The 24,066-nt window shown below is 36.0% G+C and overlaps 1 protein-coding gene across 1 annotated transcript in view; it reads left to right on the top strand.

The window, feature by feature from the left end:
• The window catches only part of LOC145248050 (cilia- and flagella-associated protein 184-like), an 80,606-nt gene that overhangs the window by 16,445 nt on the left and 40,095 nt on the right, over nt 1–24,066 (top strand). Inside the window, exons 4-5 of the mRNA XM_080109785.1 lie at nt 8,808–8,899; nt 18,119–18,164. Of these exons, the coding sequence (XP_079965911.1) occupies nt 8,808–8,899; nt 18,119–18,164 (138 nt within the window). The remainder of the gene's footprint in view (nt 1–8,807; nt 8,900–18,118; nt 18,165–24,066) is intronic.

Here is a 24,066-nt window from a genome sequence, read left to right as displayed (position 1 = left end):
GGGATTCAGCATTCCCAGGAGCTCAAAAGGGGTCAAAAATGCCTCAAAACTGTAAAAAATGACACTTTTTACCCCATAACCTTTGTCCCATCCATTAGATTTTTCTGAAACTTTGACGAAAATGTGAAGGCAGTGTTGGCCCTTCACACTTTTCATCATCGTCATCTCACATACAGCACCAGAGGGGGACCACATATGCACGGCTTGTTCCAATTCATTTTCCCTGTGAATGTTAAAGCGTTAAGAGTTTGAACAAAGTACTTTCAGGTAGAGTATCATTAGCTAAGAACGAAGACTAGCTAAGTATGTTTCTGAAAACTGTTCAAATGTTTAGTAATGACATCGCTATGAAATGAAGAAGTGTGGTGCTCTGAAATTGAAAAGTCAGAAGTGTTGAAAATGAAGGAACAAAGCTTTTGAATGGGAAAATCATAAAAGAGCTTTGAAAAGAAGGATACTCCTACTTAGGAATTGTGGGATTAGATAAAAAAAAGGAGAAACTGAAATGAAGGAAATATGTCAATAGGTTATATATGAAAAGAAAAGAGGGAGGACGAGAACTAATAGGTGTAGAAAAATGTGTAAAAAAAAAATAGGAAAATAGTCTGAAAGTTTACACCTCAAACCGTAAGGAAAACCTTATAAAGGGTGTGTCAAAATTTGAAAAATTGCAAAAGAGCAAACTGGTAAGGAGCAAGGAATTAAAGGCAATAAATGAACAAAAAGTGAAAAACAAATGGATTGAGAAGAAAATGACCAATTCAGTAGAGATTTACCAAAGGCAGTGGACAAGGAAAAATCTGGCGACTTGAAGAAGCTCTGATATGTGCCATACAAGCAAGCGCTCAGGACAAATTATATGAAGTATCACATTGATAAAACAGCTGAAAGTTGACAGTGTCGACTGTGTAGTATGGGGTATAGAGGTTTATCAGGTTTGTGTCTAACTCTCTGACTCCATAGAAATAAATAAAAATAACATATTTTAAGGGTGAATAAAAAAAGGCAACTTTATTTACTATTTGGGAGGTATATAGAGAAGGTTCGTTTTGTGGCAGAAGAGAATGTTCATGAAATGTGTGTGAGAAAATCAACAGAAAGAATGTTCATTGGGTTATACTTATCGGTTTAGGTGGGAACAAAGTTGGTTTGAATTTACTTTGTTGTCTTCCTTTTCTGGTTTTGTGTTTTGTCATTCAAGACGTTCAGGCCATAACGTGGGGCCAGTACGTCGTTTTTGACTTTCATAACCTTTTCGGGGCTCCTCCGGCCGCATAGAGAATCAACCGTCCTTTCTTTTCTTCTTCTTCAAAACTCCAGAATAAAAACGCGCCAAAAACCAAACTTCCTCTTTCCACCGGAAGTTCCGCATCTTCCAGTCCGCAGTCAATTCTTATTAATCCCCACAGTAGGCAGAAAGGTGAGAATGTAGAATACCTCGTCAGTAATTGTAAGTACTATATTAAAGGAATGCAATATTACGAGAAAGGTCCATTGAGATACAAGAAAAGGGTTGAAATACAGTGAAAAATGATATGAGCATGTTTCAGAAGAAGTGGTGGAGAATGATAATGTGAAATAATTGTGGAATATGAATATCCAATATGATAATATAATTGAAGCAAGGAAACTAGATTTAGTAATATGCATCACACTCGAGTAAGCATTCAAAAAAACTATGTGAAGTATTACATTGATAAAATGGCTGAAAGTCGCCTGTGGTGTCTGTGTGAGCAGAAAGATGAAAATGTACAACACCTCATCAGTAGCGTTGAGAAGTTATGAATATCCAATGTGGTAATGTCATTGAAGTGAGGAGATCAGATTTAGTCATGTTAGAAAAAAAAGGAACGCAAGGCAGTAATCATTGATATAGCAATACCAGCTGATGTGAATTTGGAGGAAAAAGAAAAGGAGAAAGTCGAAAAGTACCAAGACTTGAAAAGCGAGATAAAAAGATTGTGGAAGTTGAAGGAGATAGAAGTTATACCTGTTGTGGTGGGAGCTCTGGGGGATGTGACAAAAGGATTTGACAAGTTGAATGAGAAAATTGGGATTCATTGCAATGTTGAGTAGTTCAAAAGACTGCCTTGTTGGAAACTGCCAGAATCTTGTGAAAAGTGCTGGAAGATTGAGAAAAGAAGATGCTGATAGCTTACAGTCATTTATTATGATCTGCCTATCAGCATAGAGTCGGCAATAACAACAGCCAGACACAAAATGTGACAACAGAAATAACAACAACAATAATAATAATAATAATATGAATATCCAATGTGGTGATAGCTTACAGTCATTTATTATGATCTGCCTATCAGCATAGAGTCGGCAATGAAGCACTCCAAATTGATATTTTTATTTCAGAAGAAAAAAAAATCCATTTATTTAAATGTATTTTGTTTAAATGTTTTGTTCCTTACATTAAAAATTTACTTTGTATTTGGCTTAATAATATATATAAAAAGAATGCAGGTAGAAGTTGTACCTGTTGTGATGGGGGCCCTGGGGAGTACAGCAAAAGGATTTGATAAGTGGATTAAGAAAATTGGGATCTATTGAGACTGTCTAGTTGGGAACCGCCAAAATCTTGTGAAAAGTGCTGAAAGACTGACAAAAGAAGATATGTCTATCAGCAAAAAATCGGCAATAACAACAGCCAGACACAAAATGTGACAACAGAAATAACAACAACAATAATAATAATAATATAGAATCCCACAAGCATGGATACCTGAGAATGTACAAAATACCAGATAATATAACCAATCTGATAGAAAATGCAATGAAAAAATGGAGACTCGAACTGACAGCTGACGGACAACACATAACTGAAATCAAAGAGGAATCACCCAGGGTGTTCATTATAGCCATGATGCTCCTAAACAACAACATAAGAAAATGCCAAGCTGGATATAAGTTCACTAACATGGAAGAAAGAATGAACCACTTAATGTACATGGATGACCTGAAGCTGTTTGCAAAAACAAAGGCAGAACTAGAAACACTAATAAACACGACCAGAATCTTAAGCCAGGACATCTAAATGGAATTCGTTATGAAAAAGTGCACACTGCTCACCATGAGGAGGGGAAAACTAGAAGCAACAGAAGGTATAGTACTGCCCAATCAAACAGAAATTAGGACACTAGGTGAACATGATAGCTAAAAATACCCGGGGTTCTGGAAGCAGACGCCATCAAATCAATGGAAATGAAAGAGAAAATTGGAAAGGAATACCTCAAAAGAACAAGAAAACTCCTCAAAACTAAACTATATAGTAGAAACCTAATTAAAAGGATAAACACATGGGCAGTGTCATTGATAAGATACTCTGGACATTTTATAAACTTGACCAAAGAAAAACTAAGGAATCTCGACCAGAAGACCAGGAAACTAATGATGATGCACAATGCACTACACCCGAAGGATGATATTGTCCGACTATATGTGAAAAGAAAAGACGGAGGAAGAGAACTGGTCTCTATAGAAGACTGTGTAAATAACACAGGAAAAGAATTAGGAAAATACATAATGCAGAACACCGAAAGGATAATTACTGCAGCCAGAAACACGGAAGCAACAAACAAGATAGAAAAAGAGCCGAACAATAAGACGAGGAAAGAAAAATGGGAAGAGAAACAACTACATGGCCGATTCATAAGGATTACAAAAGAAGAGACTAACGAAAATACTTGGAAATGGCTACAAAAGGGAAACCTTAACAGGGAAACTGAATCACTAATAACAGTTGCGCAAGATAATGCAATTAGAACCAATCACATCAAAGCTAGAATCGACAAGACACAAGAAAACAGCAAATGCAGACTCTGTAGACAAAGAGACGAAACAATAAACCACATAATAAATGAATGCAGCAAACTAGCCCAAAAAGAATATAAAAATAGACACGGGGAAGGCGGTGCATTGGCAATTATGCAAACAAATGAATTTTGAACACACAGACAAATGATACAAACACAAACCGGCAGCAATAATGGAAAATGAAGATCACAAGATCCTATGAGACATGGATATACAAACGGATAAACCCATCCATGCAAGAAGGCTGGATGTCATAATAACAAGAAGGAAAGGCCTTCCAGATTGTAGATTTTGCCGTGCCAGCAAACCACAGAGTGAAAATCAAAGAGAATGAGAAGCAGAGCAAATACACTGAACTGGCCAGAGAGCTCAAAGAATGAAAAAAGTAAAAATAACACCACTAATAGTAGGAGTGTTAAGAACGATACCAAAAACCTTTGAAAAAGAATGGGAAAGATAGAAACCAGAGGGATGACCGAGAAAATACAACAAATTTCAATAATGAAAACTGCAGAAATATTAAGGAAAACCCTTGAATGTGGAGACTAACATCACACATAAACTACACACAAACTGGACACAGAAACGGCTACAGATGCAAAATACAAAGTAACATCTCATGAAATCATGAAAACTGAAACTGTACAAATGAAAAACCCACGCAGAGATGTGCAAAGAAAACTGAGACCTTGAAGAGGCTTATTGCCACCAACAAGAAATCAATGGTAAGCAGATGTTGCGATAATGCAAATTAATTTGCAAAGGTTGTCAAATTAGTTGGAGAGTACTGGAAATCTGGGGAGACTTGTTCTCACTCACACTCCAGGGAACACCACGTTGTTCTCAAGGAACAATCTTTGACGATGGCTTGTGTGAATACTCCTAGTGAATAAATAATAATGATGATAAATAAATAAAAATTGTGGTGTCAACATAAACTGGCACCACACCAAATAATCAAGGAGGGTCAAGGAGGATGGAAAGATCGAGGAGAGAAAGCATTAACCAGACCTCCACTGGATAAGTGCGAAGAGGACTGGAACCTTGAGGGGACTTATTGTGGTCCAAATTTCAGTGAAAATAATGGTCGCTACCAACAAATCAATGGTAAACAGCTATTGCGATAACACAAACTAATTTGCAAAGATTATCAAAAGAGGTGGTGAGTACTGAAAATCTGGGGAGACCTGTTGTCACTCAAATTCCTGGAAAAACCACAGTTTGTTCTCAAAGAGAATTCTTTGATGATGGCCTGTGTGAGAACTCTTGGACATCGGTTTAAACAATGATGTTCGGCTGAGAATAAAAAAAAGCATTAAATGTTTCTTGGCTAAAATAAACAAGATTCCCAGTTCTTAAGAGGAAGTAAGAGCGGCTATATGTGGTTGCATAAGTCACATGTTGGAAGAAGCATAGCCATGTGAAATTTGTGAGAGCATATGTTGGGGAGAGGAATTTGCATGGCTAATCAGGTTGACAAGTTCCTGCAGTTTTTAACTTTTATATTCAGATGAGCATATCTCGGTCCAAACAAAAATTTATTGATCGAAATCAGCACCATCAGAATCAACACACTTTTGTAAAACAAGTGTATTTATGCCAGTAATATAAAAATCTTGCGTTCTGGTGGCGATGAAGTTGCTGAAGGCGTTTTTGAAACATTTCTCACACAGAAAGTTGTCAAGATGCTTGAAAAAGTGGTAGTCAGTAGGTGAAAGGTCGGGAGAGTATGGCAGATGAGGCAGAATTTCATAGCCCAATTTGCAAGGGTTGCAGGGTCGGTTTAGCAATGTGCGATTGGGCATTGTCATAGAGGAGAATTGGGCCTTTTCTGTTGACTAACGCTAGGTATTGTTGTCGAAGTTTCTGATGCATTTCATCTATTTGTTTACAGTACTCCTCCACTGTAATCGTTTTGCCTACATTCAAAAAACTGTAATGGTTTTGCCTACATTCAAAAAACTGTAATGGTTTTGCCTACATTCAAAAAACTGTAATGGTTTTGCCTACATTCAAAAAACTGTAATGGTTTTGCCTACATTCAAAAAACTGTAATGGTTTTGCCTACATTCAAAAAACTGTAATGGATGCAACCAGTCACAGACCACCAAAGAGTCAGCTTGACCTTCATTTGGTGCAACTTTTGCTTTTGGAAGTGTCGTGGAATTTCGTCGGCATTTAACCACTAAACTGAGCATCATGGATTGTCGTAAAGAACCAACTTTTCATCACAAGTTACAACCTGGTCGAGGAACATGTCGTTCTTGTTGAGTAAAAGAAGGCAAGATAACACTTCATAATGGCATTTCTTTCAGTTGTCGTTCAATTCGTGGGGTACCTATTTATCAAGTTTTTTTGTCTTTCCAATCTTTCTCAAGTGGTCGGAAATCGTTGTATAATATATATATATATAACAAGTTTCCAAATAGTTGTACATGGATTGGCTTCAACTAAGGTTCTTAATTTATCGTTGTTAACATCCGATGGCTAACCATTATGTTCATCATCTTTAATACTCTCATCACTGCCATGAAATTTCTTAAACCACCATTGTACTGTGCGTTCAGTAGTGGTCCCTGGGTCAAACACTTCATTGATATTGTGAGCTGTTTCAGCAGCTTTTCAGCCTAGCTTGAATTGAAATAAGAAAATTGTGCAAATTTGCTTTTTTTCCATCTTGTATTCAAAGTTCTAAAAATAAGACATAATTGTTTTAAAACGATTGTAATTTAAATGACTAGATAGAGCGAAAAACGCTCTTTAAAATAATATATAAAGTAAAGGTATTATAACAAAAACTTATTTGAAAATACATCATTTGAAATCAAAATTTTAAATTCTACAAGAACATTCTTATCAACCTAATAGAAGTGACATTGCTGCTTGAAATGTGATATGTGTCCAAAATATTGAATCAGTCTGGTTTATAATCTGAGCAAAATGACTGGCTTGTGGTTCAACCAAACATTTGTCCCTTATCAATTCTTGCATGAACACTTCAAATCTCTTTGATTCCCTTACAAATCTGTCATAACTTGAGCAATGAAAATATATACTTATTTCCAAGTTGGGTATGTGCATATCTTGATGTATGTACAGAATTCACTGCTAAACTAATTAACCTATTGTTATTAATTTTGGAACGTACCTGCTAGGTAAGGTGCCGTGACATGGGATTATTTAAATCAATTTAGGTTATTGCCAAGGATGTAACGGGGTGGGGGTAGAAACTTTTCATGAAAATTCAGATGATTCCAATTATTTGGAAATTTTAACAACAGATAAGTTAGACATTAATTAATAAATATTCCTAAAATTTCAGTTTCCTTTGAGTGTTTTAAAGAATTTTACAGAGCATAATATGGACATAATCTTCTATCTGAAAATTCAAAATTTTCAGATTTGCATTAAATTTGATTCATAGTAGATATAAATTAAACAAGATTCCCTACATTTTGAGCACAAGGTACAATGTGGCAAAAGGTGTCTGGTTAATTTTTATGCATCAAAAACCAAGCTTCTATCTTTTCACCATAAATGCTCTAGTCGCCACTTGGCCCCAATTAGTATGAATATCTCTTGTCTAAAAGAAGCTCTCTGCTTTGACAAGCTTCTGGGTCTGACCCTCATACCTAACCTGAAATAGAAGACCTACATCAAATCTATTGCCAAAGTCACCAGAAAAATTATTGGATCATTCCAATTATTGGATCATATCCAGAAGATATTTCACGCCTGATGCAATCTGCTATCTGCATAAAAGCTAGATACATCCTAAAATGGAGATCTGGGCAGGAACTGCTTGGAGCATCCTATCTTGCCATGATAAAGTTCCAAACCGGCTTCAAAATCTAGTAAGTGATGCCCTTTTCTCATCCCTGCAACCTTTTTCCACAGTAGAGACGTTGCAAGCATGTCTCTGCTCTGCTATTATTTTCATGGTAAGTGCTCATCTGAGCTTCAATCTATGGTTCCCCCTTACCAAACAAACCTTCACAAAAAACACTCATCTAGTTATAACCACTATAAACAATTTACTTCACTCCATATCTGTGCTTTAATTTAAACACAAACTCCATGAACAAAGCTTCTTTCCTAGAACTGCCCGCCTCTGGAACTCTGTTTCACTTCCCTGCTTTCCAGTTGACTGCAACATGGTCGTCTTCAAGTTCAATGTTCTTGTTGAGCTGTCTCTGTAAATAATCAAATTATATATAATTTCCACCACTAACGAGTACTACACTGTTGTTCCAGCTGTACACTCATTAACCCTTATCCTTGAGTAACCTTCGCAACTTGATAAGTGGTGACTCCCTGGTTAAAAAAAAAACCTTAAGCGTAAGTTTGAAAATTTTAGACATGCAATGAGTTTTGAACAAAATTAAAATAAAGATTCTAGACATAAGGTTTAGCATCATTATATCTTGATTTTAATTTTTGTAAGGGAACATATAAGTGGTGCAAAATTATTGTTCTCCAAATTAATTGTATCCATCCTGGGACGAGGATATTCTTTCTAGTATTTTTATATACAAGTGTTAGTATATAAAATAATCCTCTGATGCTGCTACTTCTTCTATTCCTCTTCTTTCACTACTTCTCTTATGTTGTTGCTACTACTACTACTTCGTCTGTTTCTCTCCTTCCACCACTTCTCTTATGCTATTGCTACTACTACTACTACTTCTATTCCTTTCCTTCCACCACTTCTCTTATGCTGATGCTACTACTACTACTAATTCTTCTATTTCTCTCCTTCCACCACTTCTCTTATGCTGTTCTAGGAATTAATTTTACCTATCTTGGGACAAGTATTCTTTTTTCATTTTTATATACAGGTGTTTGCATATGCAATCATCTTCCGTCCACCGCCGATCCCAATACTACCATTTCTTGCTTTGATTGTAAACACAGGATGACACGATTTACTAAATAAATTTATTTCTCATGATAAATGAAACCTTTACCTTTTTGTTTTCTTTAAGAATTAGAGCCAACAACCAGCGATGAAAAGAAAGAAGGTGACAGACAAAAAGAAGAAACAGAGACAGAGCATGAACATAAATTACAACAGAAGGTAACAAACAGGAGGATCTTTTAATGAAATAATAGACAACCCATGATTCGTTGGCACAACGTTAGTGCTTTTTGTGCATTTCTCTTCTCCTCATCTTCCGCTTTTTATTTCCTTTTTTTTCTCTTACTCTTTCTTTTCTTTTTACTTAGGATGTCACCGCTTATTGAGGCCCAGAAGCCACTCTAGGATAAAAGCTTAATGAGTGTTAGGTAGACAGTGAGACAACACCGTGATGACCATTAATGGTGGAACTCGGGTTAGTTTTGATTACATAAGAGAACGGCTCAACAAGAGATTATTTACATTCGACTTGGAAATGACCATGTTATAGTTAGCTGGGAAGCAGCCCACACTATTGTATTTCACAAACAGATAGTTCTAGGAAAGAAACTTTGTTCATGGAATTTTCATTTAATTTTAGGCACAGATAGAGAGTGAGGGAAATTCTTGACAGTTGTTGCAGCTAGATGAGTATTTGTTGCAAAAGTTTTACAGGAAGGAACATAGATTGAAGCTCGGTCGAGCACCTGCCATAAAAGCAACGATAGAGCAGAGATAGATTCACAACGTTTCTTTTGTGAGAAAGAGGAAGCAAGGAAGCAAAACGTTCCTTGCCCACTAGATTTTCAAGAAGGCAGGAAAGAGTACTCTTGGCATCTCCTTCTCAGATGTAACAACAGTATTTCATTTCTTTTATTTTTCGTCTTTGTTTATGTCATTTATTTATGTCATTCTCTTTCTCTCCTCTTATGCTAGTACTATGACTACTACTTCCTCTATTCCTCTCCTCCCATCATTTTTTATGCTGGTGCTATTACTATTACTTCCTTTATATCTCTTTTCCCATCAGTTCTCTTATGATGGTGTGACAAAAATTTCTGGGGTCATTACTAAAATTCGTCTTTAGGTAACAATAAATGAAAAACAGGAGGGAAACAACAAAAAGCAATAAAAAGGAATAAATAATAAACTAGATCTTGAAAGTCCAATTTTATTAATATAAAGAAATAAAAGCTGTTGCTTTTGCTTCCCAAAGCACAGTTAAAAAAGTTAACTGAAGTAACACTTTAAAAATAAGCACATAAAATAATACATAAAAAAAGGCAAGAAATGATATAAGGCTATGTATAAGAGATAATTCTTTAAAAAATTATTGTCTTGTGCAACAAAGGTTAATATATTGCCCCAAAATGATGACAACAAAATAGAGAAAAATGTGGTAATTATGTCCCTTGTATAACTCGGAAGTAGAGAAGAGTTATTGACCTTCCTATTGATTTTCCTATAATGATATTTCATAAATAAAGTATATGAGGAATCAGCTCTCGTCTTATCAATTCATTATTGCAACCATCTCATCCAATAGCCCCCTCCCCTCCATAACATAAGATGGTATCAGAATCGGGATTATAAGGATACACTTATACAAAAAATGAAACAAATTGGAATAATGAATTAGCCATGACATTTATTTTTCTCTACAAGGATTAAAAAAAAAAAAAGAAATGAACACATGCAAAGCTGCTAACATTTAAGGTAAGATAATTATCTTAATTACATTTATACCAAAGCAATAAGATTTAGGATGGCAACTTCATCTCAAGTTTCTCCACCAACAATAGATTGGTCCAGAACAAGCCTTGCCAAATAAATAAACAGGCCCAGAGGCAAGTCAGACTCCATTTTGAAGGCCCCTCGTGCAGCATGATGGTGGAAGCATCAAGCTTAGATATGTTTTGTTGCCTTGAGGGACACAAAATAATTGACACATTTGTTTTTTGGCATAAAGAAGAAAGGAACATCGAAATATACATTAAATACGTTAGATAGAACCCAAAGTCAATTTTTCGTGTGGCAAGACATGAATTGCTGCAGTTCAAACAAAATTTAGATGATCATCACACTTGTTCTTGAAACTTCTTTACCAAATAGCCAAACATATGGTAGATACATGTTCAACAGGTTTTCCATGGGAGTAAAATGCACCCAAAATTAATTTTAGAGAACCATGAAAGAGAATTTTGGTGACCTTAAAAATACCCTTTGTATAGGTGATGACATAATCGTATTTGAATTCAAAGAAGATGACAAAGTACTGAAGCAACTAATGCTTAGAGCAAGGAAAAAATTGCTAGTTCATCTCGGAGAAAGTTGTGGTAAAGACATTTAAAATACCCTTTTTCAGTCATATAATCTCGAAATATGGTATTAAACAGATCCTAAGAAAGTAGAGGCAATTATACAAACGCAACTACCCGAGGAAATAGAACAACTCACCAGTTTTCTAGGATTGTTTAATTACCTAAACAAAATCTCATCACGACTTGAAATCTTGACTAAACCTGTTTATGACATGATATCTAAAAGAAATGATTTCACGTGGTCATCCCAGCACAGAATGTATTTAAGGAAATCAAAGAAGACAGAGGAAGAAATACAACATTCCAATATTTTGTCCCAAAGGAACCAATATTTTGTTACAGGTGGATGCATCGATTGCAGGTATAAGTGCAACTCTGCTACAAAAGGGGATGTCAGTTGCATTTGCAAACAAGACACTATCAGGCCTAGAAACTTGATACTCCAACATCGAGATGGAAATCTAAGCTATCGTTTTTGGCTTGGAGAAATTTCACCATTGTTTGGAGTAACAAAATAACCATCCACACAAATCATAAACCATTAGAATCGAAAGCACTAAAGAATCTATCACAAGCATCTCCAAGACTCGTGAGAATGGAAGGATATGATTTCATAGTGAAATATACCCCAGGAAAAACAGTACAAATTACAGACTGCCCATCACTAGACCTAGCAAGCGTATTGAAAGAATTGACCTCAATGTCCACAGCATGATAATTTACTTTAATTTTTGATCAACCAAGTCAGAATAGAGAACATCAGAGCTGAGATATTACTAAAAGAACTTGTAAATCTGGTAATGTATGACTGGGTTACCAATCGAGTTGATTACAATTACTGTTTTGGAACTTTTGAGGTTCAAGATGGTATTTTGCTTAAGAGCAACAAAATCATAATACCAGCCTCCCTACAAAGAGGTATATTGGAAACACTTGATGTATTGCATCAAGGAGTTGAGAAAACCAGATTAAGAGCTTGGTCAGTTATATACTGGGTAGGGATGAATTGAGGTTTGTATGGTATAATCATGTTGACACACTGGTTCTCGTCAGATCATCAAAGTTAAGCAACATTACCAGATGGGTGACCATTTGGGAATTCTAGGTGCTGTATGTGCTCTCTGCTTATCTTGGCATTTATTTCCAGTCATCCTGTAATTACACTTCACTTGCCATTGGTATGTCGACTCAGGAGAGGTGTGGTTGGAGATTGCGCAACTCTTGCCACAAAAATTTCATGCACAGACACCCTTACAGTGGGTACCCATAGTCTGTCAAGACTGAAGGAAGCCTTAAGATAAAATAAAGACATTGAGGATATAGTGCTTAATTGTCACAGCTGCCAAAAGTATCAGGCAAGAATCCCTGCCAGAACAACACACCAACATGAAACCTCATCTTTCTTATTTTACTTTGGCCAACTACTACAGTAGCCACACCGCCAGTCCGAGAGGATGATGATGATGATGATGATGATGATGATGATGATGATGATGATGATGATATCAGCTAGCAACTTTCTCTATTCCAGTACTTCTCTTGTATTGGTTTACTACTACTACTACTACTTCCTCTATTTCTCTCCTTTCAGCTCTTCTCATACTGATGCTACTACTAGAACTCCTCTATTCCTTTCCTTTTACCAGTTCTCTTATACTAGTACTACTACTACTTCCTCTGTTTCTCTCCTTTCACCACTTTTCTTATATTGGTGCTACTACTACTACTACTAGTACTACTACTAGTACTACTACATAGTATTATTATTATTATATATATGACAAAATTACACTTGGACTGCTAGACTTTGGAATTCCCTCCTTGTTTCTTGCTTCCCTAACTGTACTAACATGCAGAAGATTAAATGTTATGTGAACAGACATCTTGCTGCTCAACTCCTTATGTCCCCTATTGGACATAATCTTAAATAGTATGCTTCAAGCAGCAATATGCCTTGTTTAGAGTGAAAACATGTAAAAACGAAAGCCAATCTTTACAAAATGGCGAAACGCATATTGGTAGATTTTATCAGATCACCAGAAATCAGTAGATTTATTTATTCCTTTCCTTCTACCATTTCTCTTATACTCGTGCTATTATTACTACCTTCCTCTATTCCTCTCCTTCCACTACTTCTCTTATGCTGGTACTACTGCTACTTCCTCAATTTTTCTCCTGCCATCATTTCTTATACAGTGATACTAGCCTGGGTGCTGGAATTGGCCAGGCGTTTGGAGGTGTGTGTTGAGCAAAAATAAAAAAAAAGTGGTAGTAGGCAGGCAGGCTGGCTCGAACCCATGCCGCAAAGGAGGAAAAGAATGTGAAAAAAAATGTGACGTCTTTGCTGTTGTGTCCATTGCCAAACCGGAAGTGACGAATGTTCAAATTAAGGCTAGTCACTCAAAAAGAGGAGATGACTTTCGAAAATATCAGCGAAAAAAGTGACCTCTCCCTGTAGAAAAGTGCCCAGTTGAGGGTGAATGAATTAATGTTTTAGCCAATTTTTCGATATTTGTCGTCCGAAGGGTCAAGCTTCTCATGAAAATTTGTCGTCTATGTCAAAAGTTTTAGACAGACATACAAACATACATACATACATACATTTCAACAGACAGATGAGATTTATATTATAGACTAGCCCGGATGCCCTGTGTTTCCCGGGGGTTTGGAGGTGTGTTGAGCAAAACAAAAAAAATAAAGTGGTAGTACGCAGGCAGGCTCGAACCTGTACAGTGAAGAAGGAAAAGAATGGAAAAAAAAGAATGTGAAAAAAAAGTGACATCTTTGCTGTTGCGCCCATCACCAAACCGGAAATGATGTAGGTTAAAATTAAGGTGTCAGTTGAAAAGACGGAATAACTTTCGAAATCAACCCCTCCCTGTAGAAAAGTGCCCAGTTGAGGGTGAAGGAATTAATGTTTAGGCCAATTTTTTGATCTTTGTCTTCTAAAAGTTTGAGGTTTAAAACGATATCGGTTTCATCACATTCCGACACGTCTGTCAAAAGTTCTAGGCAGACATACAAACATACATACATTTAAACAGATTTTTATATTATAGATTACCACTACTACTTCCTCTATTCTTCTCCTTTCACTGCTTCTCTTATGCTGATGCTACTACTACTACTACTACTACTACTACTACTACTACTTCCTCTATTCCTCTACTTCCACCATTTCTTTTAAGCTGATGCTACTACTACTACTACTATTTTTGCTATTCCTCACCTTCCTCCACTTTTCTTCTTCTGATGCTACTGCTACCTCTATTTGTTTATTTTCACCCATTTTTGTCTCATTTGCCTTTCATTGTTAAATCTATGCTACTACTGATATGTTGTTTTTTATACATTTACATAATTTATTTATTCGTGTCAGCAGTGTTCTTTTGTGGATGCCAAAACAGTGATATAGTTCAGTGGAGAGGCCAAACAGCACTTACATCAAGCAACTAACAAAGGATTCACAACACTCATGTGAAAACCTACCTGATGTGATGGAGGATAGAATGAGATGTGAGAGTCAAGAAAATTTGTGATGACTTAATTGCAAAGTGATTTCTGTCAACACATGGCTATGATTTCTTATATTCTTTCCTCCTCATTTCTTGAAGCTAACAACTTTTAACATGAAGATGTTAAATCAAATAATTTTCAACCCATGGAAATATTTTCAAGCTCTAAAAAGTGACACCTATACGAGAAAATAATAAGCCAATGCAAAGTTGGAAAATCTTTAATGCGAGGAGAAAAACAGTCAAGTGATTCAGATGTCACCAGCCTGCCTAATGAAAAGGAACACCAAGAATTCATTCTCTACAAACCATCCTATGCTCCTCTGGGAGTTGAAAGAAAAAGGGCTCCATGACTCACAATCTAACTACATCTACACATGCACTACAAGAACAAAAGTAACACATACGCATAAACAATGCTACGTTACCAAATACACAAAGATGCACCAAAATGGCTTCTACCAAGGCCAGGGACCATGACTCATAGATTCATAACACTAGCACAACTGAATGATGATGATTTATTTATGCTATTCTCTTATTTTCTCCTTCTCTTTTGCCGTTAATACTACTAGTACACTTTCTATTCACCTTTTTTTAACCATTTATTGTCTCATTTCCTTTCTCTAAAACATTCAATATGCAAACAAGCAAGCATGATTATCAGAGGTTTAATATTATAATAGATGATTTATTTTTTAAGTTGTCAGAAGTTATCCACCACCACTACCACCACCACCACCACCACCACCACCATCATCATTTTAACATCCATTTTAAATGCTAGTATGCGTTGGATGGCTTTTAGAAATTGACTTCTGAACTAATGTACTCCTTGCCAGGTCACTGTTAAAAATTGAATGGGTAGGTCAACTACTATATATTTTAATTAATGCTGGGTTAATGAGAATAACAGAAAACAGAACAGGCAAGGGATTAGCTAAAGTTAACTTTGTGATCTCAAGTTGGAGGTTAAAGGTTGCTTAGGCAGTGAAAATGTGCTAAAATGAATGTGACATCGCATGGCTTAAACTAATTAGTTGAAGTTTTGAAGGGTTTTCTAATTTGTTAGTAATATAATAGAATCTACCAATGTGCATATCGCCATTTTGTAAAGATGGATTTCTTTCTTTTTTTTTTTAGACTTTTTAACACCAAACAAGGCATATTGCCCCTTGAAGCATAAGGGACTACTATTTGGGATTATATCTAACAGAGAACATGGGGAGTTGAGAAGCGAGATGTCTGTTCACATAACATTTAAACTTCTGCATGTTAGTACACTCAGGAAAGCAAGGAACAGGGAGGAATTCTAACGTCTAGCAATTCAGGTGTAATATCGTCATCTATATAATATTTATGGTTTGCACTTTTACAAAATGCATGCCATAGTATATACACTCTGATAACTATGGTTTTTGTAATCAAACAACAATTTATTAAATTAACAAAGTTTTATTTACATTACAGCGTGGATATGACAAGCGAGAGAGTTTAGTTCAGTATGTAGTGGTGTGTTGTTGTTGCAGTGATGGCAGAAGTGTGTCGGCTTTTCTCTCTCTTCTGTCTGACTGATTTGTTTTGACTTATCGCCCCTCATTCCTTGATCAGGATCTAATTGTTTACTTATTTTGACCTTTCAAATGTTTATTGTTCTGCTTTTTAGCAACTCCAATCCAGTTAAAATATTTTCTCTCATTGTTTCATGATCTCAATTCTTTGATTAGAATGTAAGGTTGTCATCCAAGCAATCCGATTTACATCTGGTTTTGCTCGGAACCATTATTTTTGGTGTTGTAACACAAGAAAGAAAATTATTAGAGTAGAAGGCTTTCTGGCATCTAAGGATCTCAACAGTGAAGAGATGGAATTTTGCTGCTTGTCGAGTTAATTGAAGCCATGTACGTTGAGGAGGCACAAGTGCTATGAGTTTATCAGAGCACATTCCATTAAAGTACTTATAAAACAAGCACAGGGATGTGACATTGCAGCGATGGGACAGAAGTTGGAGCTTGGTTGACAGTGCGAGACTTATTAGATTTGAAACTCTTTTTTGGACCAGCTGTTTTTAATTCCTTTTCAACACAGTCCCAAAATAAAAAGTATTTCCATTAACCTTCAATGTCGTCTGTTACAGTTCAATTATTTCATGTATAGATTAAGATAGATCTTCTATCCAAACCAAATTTTAATTATAATGGCGACGGATACCTTTTTGCCTTCATCATAACATCATCACATTTTATTTTGCCTTGGAAAAGAATGAATATTTTTCATTTCTTTTTCATTTTTAACCTTTTTTTTACTATTTGATCACCATTTATCAATGCCAAGAGTCACTCGAGAATAAGGATGAAAATGATTGCTATTTGGAAAATGAAGAACATTATGGGAGTATAAACATTGATGAGTTGTATGAACTGCATTTGATTACTTATGGGCTAGATTAGAACAAGAATTTGTTGACATTAGATTTAAACATCACCAAGTTGCAATCAGCAAGGAAGCATTTTTGCAGTAATATACATCAAATCTGTTGCCAAGGTCTATAGAAAAATGGTGGGATCATTCTACCATTTCAATAGATATCTCACTGCCAATACAATTCTCTACCTATAAAAAGGCTAAGTACATCCTAAGATGGAGTACTGTTGCCACATCTGGTCAGGAGCTGTTCAGAGCACCATATTCTGCCTTGAGAAAGTTCAAAACCGACTTCATAATTTTCTTTTCTCTGCAACCTCTTTCCAACAGAAGAGACGTTGCGAGCCTGTCTCTACCCTATCGTTATTTTCATGGCAAATGTTCGACTGAGCTCTAGCACTATCAATAAATTCCATCACTCTCTATCGGTGCCTAAACCTAAATGTGGATTCCATCAACAAAGCTTTTTTTCCTAGAACTGCCCGTCTGTGGAACTCTATTCTATTTGCCTGCTTTCCAGCTGACTACAATATTGTCATTTTCAAGTTCAAAGTAAACAAGTTTTTATTTAACCGTCCTTGTAAATAATCTGATTATACCAAATTTCCATCACAAACGATTGCTACACTACTATCCTAATGACTACAATGCACACATTAATCCTTATCCTCGAGTGGCCTCCGGACCTTGATGTGTGGTAACCTCTTTCTAAAAGAAATGCGTTTCACAGGCAGGAAGTTTTTGTAAAGAAGTTTTATCCATGTAAATTCCGTTTAATGCTAGGCACATGGAAGGAAAAAGAAATATTTTCTAATTGTGGTTGAAAGACTAGTTCTTATTATGAATGTTTTACAAAGAGGAATCAAAGATTGGAGCTCAATCGAGCACCTTCCATGGAAATAATGCTAGAGTAGATAGCAATCATCCCCCTTTAGATTTCAAAGTCGATTTTGTATTCAGTCAAGGCAGGAAAAATTGCACCATGTGGTACTTCCACGGATGTAGCAGCAGTACTCTATCTTAGAGCATATCTGGTTATCTTGATCTTTTTTTTATTTTATATTAAGATGACGTCAAAATATTTTGTCGACAATTGTATTAAAAAAATCCTTGCTATTTCCTTTTTTTTATATTGACAGATATCACGTGGACTGATGTTACATTCAAAGTTATCAAGGGAAAAAGGTACTTCACTTTGGATTTTATCTTTAAACAGCTTAAACTCTTGTAGTTGATAATAATATTATCCCAAACAAAAGTGTCCCAGGCTTGACACACATATATAGTATAAATATGTTGACACACTGGTCCTTGTTAGATCATAAAAGTTAGGTGACATTGAGCTCAGTCTGTACCAGAGGAGTGACCATTTGAGATTACTAAGTACTGTATGTGGGAAAATGGCAACTCTTCCCTATAAACACTAATGTTGTTAAAATCATCTCATCTGTATAGAATATGCATGTGACGGGGGAGAAACCGTTCTGTTTATACTGTTCCTTTTTTTTTTTCTGCTCACTTAAAACTGTCAATTTCTGAAAAACCGTATACATTTTTACATGGTAACGTACATGTGACTACAGAAATTTAGTTCCATTTGAATGATAGAGGATTCGAGAGTTTTTTGCCACCTTAACTCCAGTCTTGCCAACAAAAATACCATGTCCTGAACTATACCATGAACCATACCCTGAAAAATATACCCTGAACCATAACCTGCCCACCAGCTTAGTCTGCACGAGCTAAACGACACTACAACCATTAATTTTTGTTGTTCGTTCATAGTATTTGCACCTGGGATTCCTAACAGCGATTAGCAAAGTTACATTTACAGCAAATTTTGTGAAAACCCCATCCCCACTCACAAAATGGGGAGTCAATAACGAAAGCCGTTCTTGGGGGTGTCTATTCCGAAAGCCGTTCTTAACATGAGGAGGTTGAGGGTTGGCCAACAACAAAAATAACAACAGCCGTACTTTAATTTTTTACACGGGGGATGCATGCTACCAGCGGGCAATGTCAGTTAACAGGTCTTGCTAGTGGGAAATAAAGGTAGTGCAAAACTGTTTTGTTTGAGGAGTGTGCTTTAAACAGAAACATTTATTTCAAATGTGCCCGTGTTATATCAAAGAACCTACTGTTCTATATATATATATATGCCTGGCATTACTGGCTGTGCAGTGATAATGGCTTGAATTTAAGTTTAAAATGAAAAAGTCAAGTATCATTGTGAAATTATGTTTTAAACAGAAACATTAATTTTAGACGTGCCCCTGCAATATCAAAGAACCTACTGTTGATTTTATATGTTGGGCTTTTCAGCTTGTATGGTAATAAAACTTCTCAAATGCACTTGTGATGTTAGGCTGTGTAAGATGTTAACTTTGGTTAAAATCGCCTGTTTCTTCTTTTATTTTAATTTTAATGATGGCGGAAAAAATAGGGGGACATAGTTTTGAAAGCCGGTTTATCATAATTTTTTGTAGGTTTCCGACTACTTTTTGATTGTATTTGAAAGATTAAAGACTAAACTTAATTTCCAAAAGGAAAAAATATTTGCTCACGTGAAAAAAAAAATTCATAATGCAAAATGTTTTCACGGTGACATTCGGAAGCTGACAAATTTAGCTAAATTTGGAAATTACATAAATTCATTGTAAAAATCCTTTGAAAGATAAATATTAATTTTCTGAGTCTGTTTCAAAGATAATTAATAAAGTCCTAAAATATGGAATTAAATTTTAAAAAAACCTTGTTTGTACAAAAAAAAAAAAAAAAAAATAGCTTAATTAATCCCCAAAAACGAAACATTCGGACTTTGCACAATCACAACAAACAAAAACTCGTCTGTGTGGATTCTAGTCAAAAGGCTGCCTGAAAATGATGTCAGGTAGTTCGAGGGTGATAGGGCATGCTGGTTTTCTTTTCTTTTTTTTTCCGAGCCATGCATACATACATTCCTATCATGAATGGTTGTATAATTCTTACCATTTTTTAATTTAATTATTTTTCTGTGTTCCTACTTTTAAATTGATGGGGTCCTTGTTAATGCATGTTATGAATGTAAAAGTGTTAATTCTAAGTCAGTTGTGAAATGACTCACCATGAAGCTAATTTTCATAAGCTGCCATTATTGTCAAAAATCATTAATAAAGACACATGCACACACACACACACACACATATATATATATATATATATATATATATATATATATATATATATATATATATATATATATATATATATATATATATTCTTTATTTGCTTTTACATAAGCAGTAATATATTGGTACACAGTCATGAGCATGTTTCGGTCAGCTAATTACCAGTAACTAGAGACTTTTTCAGGTAATAAAGCAAAATTTAAAGAATATACCCTGCTCTTCTACGGTATTGAGCACTCTTGTATTAACTTTGTTATACTTCATTGATTACTTAAACTCTGGAAAACAATAACCTCAGAATATATGTGTGTGTGTGTGTGTGTGTGTGTGTGTGTGTGTGTGTGTGTGTGTGTGTGTCTGTGTCTGTGTCTGTGTGTGTCTGTGTGTGTGTCTGTGTGTGGTCACAAATAATGCTGAACAAATCCGTTTCAAGTATTCAAATATTCAAATATAAGAGAAATGAGCAAGCAAATCTATTTCCATAATAAAAACGTTTTCTTTCTGCTTTCTGTGGATTCATATATTTTTTCTTTCCTTTCTTTTATTTATTGATAAAAAACAAAGTGTCTTGTCAATATTCTTCTAAATATATCTGAAGATATTTACAATGGATTTGCCCAACCAAGGAAGGTCAACTACAAACTGAAGAAAAGAAAAGGTGTTAGCAATTTCTCCCAACTGGCAACGCACATCAATACACTGCACACAGGGACAAACAAGATAATAAGCTATAGTTTTAGTAGTACAGTAAAAATGCGGATATAATGGTCCTAGGATACAATTTTTTTTCAGGTTATGATATGGAATACGATGTTTTTCCGGCCCTTGGTTATGGTATTTGCCCCACCTTACTGTTGTAGGCCCGTGCTAGGGGTCACAAATGAAAGAAATCACAAGTAGTGTAAAGTGTATAAAATATAATATGTATTTATAATAAAGAATACAGGAGCCACTAAAGTGGTATGAGAGGAACGTGTTCGTATCATGCGGTTAAACAAGGTATGAATGTCTCTATCTAGTCTCTGAAACCAGTGGTATTCATAGGACTGGTTGATTCCACTTAGTTCTCAAATAGGGTTGATTCCCCTCCTGAGCTTTCCATTCCCCTGGAATGATCGTATAGCTCTTTTTCCTGGGATTGATCTCTATCGAGCCGGTCATTTTCCTTTTTCTGGAAGACCGGCATTGTCCGGCTGCTTGTGGTGTTACCAGGCTAAACGTGTCATATATCTGGTCCATTACCTCTTCTTGTTCAACAGGAGGTTGTCTTTCGTCACCTGTGATACATTTCCAAATTTGGTTCAAATGTTTCTTGTAAGTAAATCTTGGACCTTCGATAATGTAAACCATCTGCCCAATCATTTTCTGGACCTTTCCTAGTTCCATATCGTACTATTATTTTTGTGTACCTGGAAAAATACCCTTTCACCAGGTAAGTACCTTTTTTAGGAACTGTAGAATTTGGCGGTCTAACCTGTTTTGGCAAAAGTTTCTAATTTTCCTTGCAAACATCAACTCTGCCGGCGTCATCTTCGATGGTGCACTTTCATTTGGCGTAATTCGGAAAACTTGTAAAAACTGCTGGAGCGCCTTTTCTGAGGGCGTTCCTTCAGCCTTCTTCAGGGCTCTTTTCAGCGTGTCTACAAATCTCTTTGCCTGACCATTCAATCGGGGATGATAGGTTGACGTTGTTATGTGGTTAACCTGGAAATCCTTGCAGAAGCTTTTAAAATCTGCTGAAGTGAATTGTGTGCCATTATCTGACACTAGATAATGGACCACACCAAACCTAGCATACAATTCGTGAAGAGCACTGTCGTTAAACTTTTACATCAAAATACCTCAAGTCATTTTGAAAAACTGTCTACCACTATTAAATAATAGTTTTCATCTAGTGGGCCTGTGTAATCTATGTGTATTCTTTGTCATGGGTGGTCCGCTTTAGGCCACAGGCTAAATTGTATTGGGGGCGCTTTTGCAGCCAATGCGCATCCCTTACACGACTTTACCGTGCCTTCTATATCAGTGTCCATACCCTTCCAGTAAACATAGGACCTCATAAGGCTCTTCATTCGAATAGCCCCAGAATGCCCTGTATGGAAATCCTTTAGGATTTTCTTTTGTAGTGTAGCTGGGATTACTACTCTTTCTCGGTATAACAGTACATCATTGCACATAGAATAAACTTCTGCCACCGATTCATCAGATTGAAATTTTTTTTCGTTTCTTTGATGAAACTATCTTATTCAGCTTCCCTTATTATATCTTCCAAAGTCACTGGTAGTTCCTTGATCGTATTACATAGTATTTGTGTATAGACCTTTTCACTTTGTAGTGACGTTATTACTGTGTCTTCCAGTGGTTCCCTTGATTTCAGGATTAATCACAGCAATCCATCTGTGTGACTTAACTTCGCAGATGTAAGAAATTCCATACTGAAGTCGTAATTCAGTAGAATGGTCTCCCATCTTTGCAGTCTGTTGGCTGTGTAAGTTGGCAGATCTTTTTAGAGCCAAAGATGGTTATAAGTGGCTTATGGTCAGTTTGTAATTTAAATTTACAACCGTGTAAAAATCAGTGGAATTTTGTAACCCCAAATATGATCCCCAGTGCCTCCTTTTCGATTTGGGAGTAATTCTTCTCAGCAGGCAATAAAGTTCTTGATGCATGAGCAATTGGCTTAGTGGACCCATCAGGCATCTTGTGTAGAATGTATGCCTCAATCCCATAAGAACTTGCGTCAGTTGCGACAATAATATCTTGTTCCGGATTGAAATGAGTCAAGGATAAATCTGATGTTAATACATCTTTTAACTTCTTAAACGCTGCCTGGCACTCAAGCATCCAGTCCCATTTTTTGTCCTTTTTTAATAGTACATTCAATGGTGCATGCAATTCATGCATGTTCTTAATGAACGTTTGATAATAGTTCACGTGCCCTAAAAAAATCTGCAATGTAGTTACATTATGAGGCTCTGGCATGTTCTTTATAGCTGTGGAACTATCCGGCTCGGGTTTCCTCCCATCTTCATCTATTATATGACCCAGGTATTTAATTTGTTCCAAAAAAAATTCGCATTTTGCTTCCGTGAATGTGAAGCCGTATTCTTTGTCAAACACTTGAAATACATGACCTCTATATTGTTCAACATTTTCACTACGCATAAGGATATCGTCTAGATAGCCTATTGCAAAATCCAACCCACTTAGCAAAGTATCGATTGCCTGTTGGAAAATTGCAGGTGCTACTTTTATACCAAATGCTAATCTATTGAATTTATAAAGTCCTTTGTGCATTGAGATACAAAAAAGTTTCGAGCTATCTTCCTCTACTGGTATTTGTAGGTACGCCTTACTTAAATCTATTTTGGGAAAAAATTTTCCGCCATTTAACTTAGCGAATACTTGTCTGGATTTGGTAGCAGATAGTAATGGTCCTTAAGCACTGTATTCAATCCAGTAGAGAAATCCGCACATACTCTAATCTCTTTAGATTTTTTTTCACATATACGGTGGGAGCTGCCCACTCAATATAGTTAATAGGGGTCAAAATCCCAGTGTTAACTAGTCTTTCCAATTCTTCTTCAATTTTTTCCCTCAAAGCGAACGAGGCGCTCCATGGCTTTCTGAATATAGATTTTGCTTCATCCAGCAATTTGAATTTTGCTTTTATTTTTGTGCAGCATCCAAGCTTTTCAGAAAAAACACCCGGGAAAGATTTTTAGATCTTTTTGGAGTTTGTCGGCTTCAACCGTTAGGTTTTTGACTTTGTGACAAAAATCACTCATTGGCGAGTCCCATAATTCAAATTCCTGAATCAAATCGGTCCTGAATAAATTTGTTGCATTCCTTAGAATGAACACTTTTAGCTTTTTTGTCGTTCATTTTAGTGACACATTAATAACTAGCTCACCCTCAAA

The sequence above is a fragment of the Euprymna scolopes genome, chromosome 26, assembly GCF_053919585.1.
Source record: "Euprymna scolopes isolate OS-2025 chromosome 26, ASM5391958v1, whole genome shotgun sequence".
Lineage (NCBI taxonomy): Eukaryota > Metazoa > Mollusca > Cephalopoda > Sepiida > Sepiolidae > Euprymna > Euprymna scolopes.
Note: the sequence above shows the minus strand (reverse complement) of the source record. Positions and strands in the feature narration are given on the sequence as shown.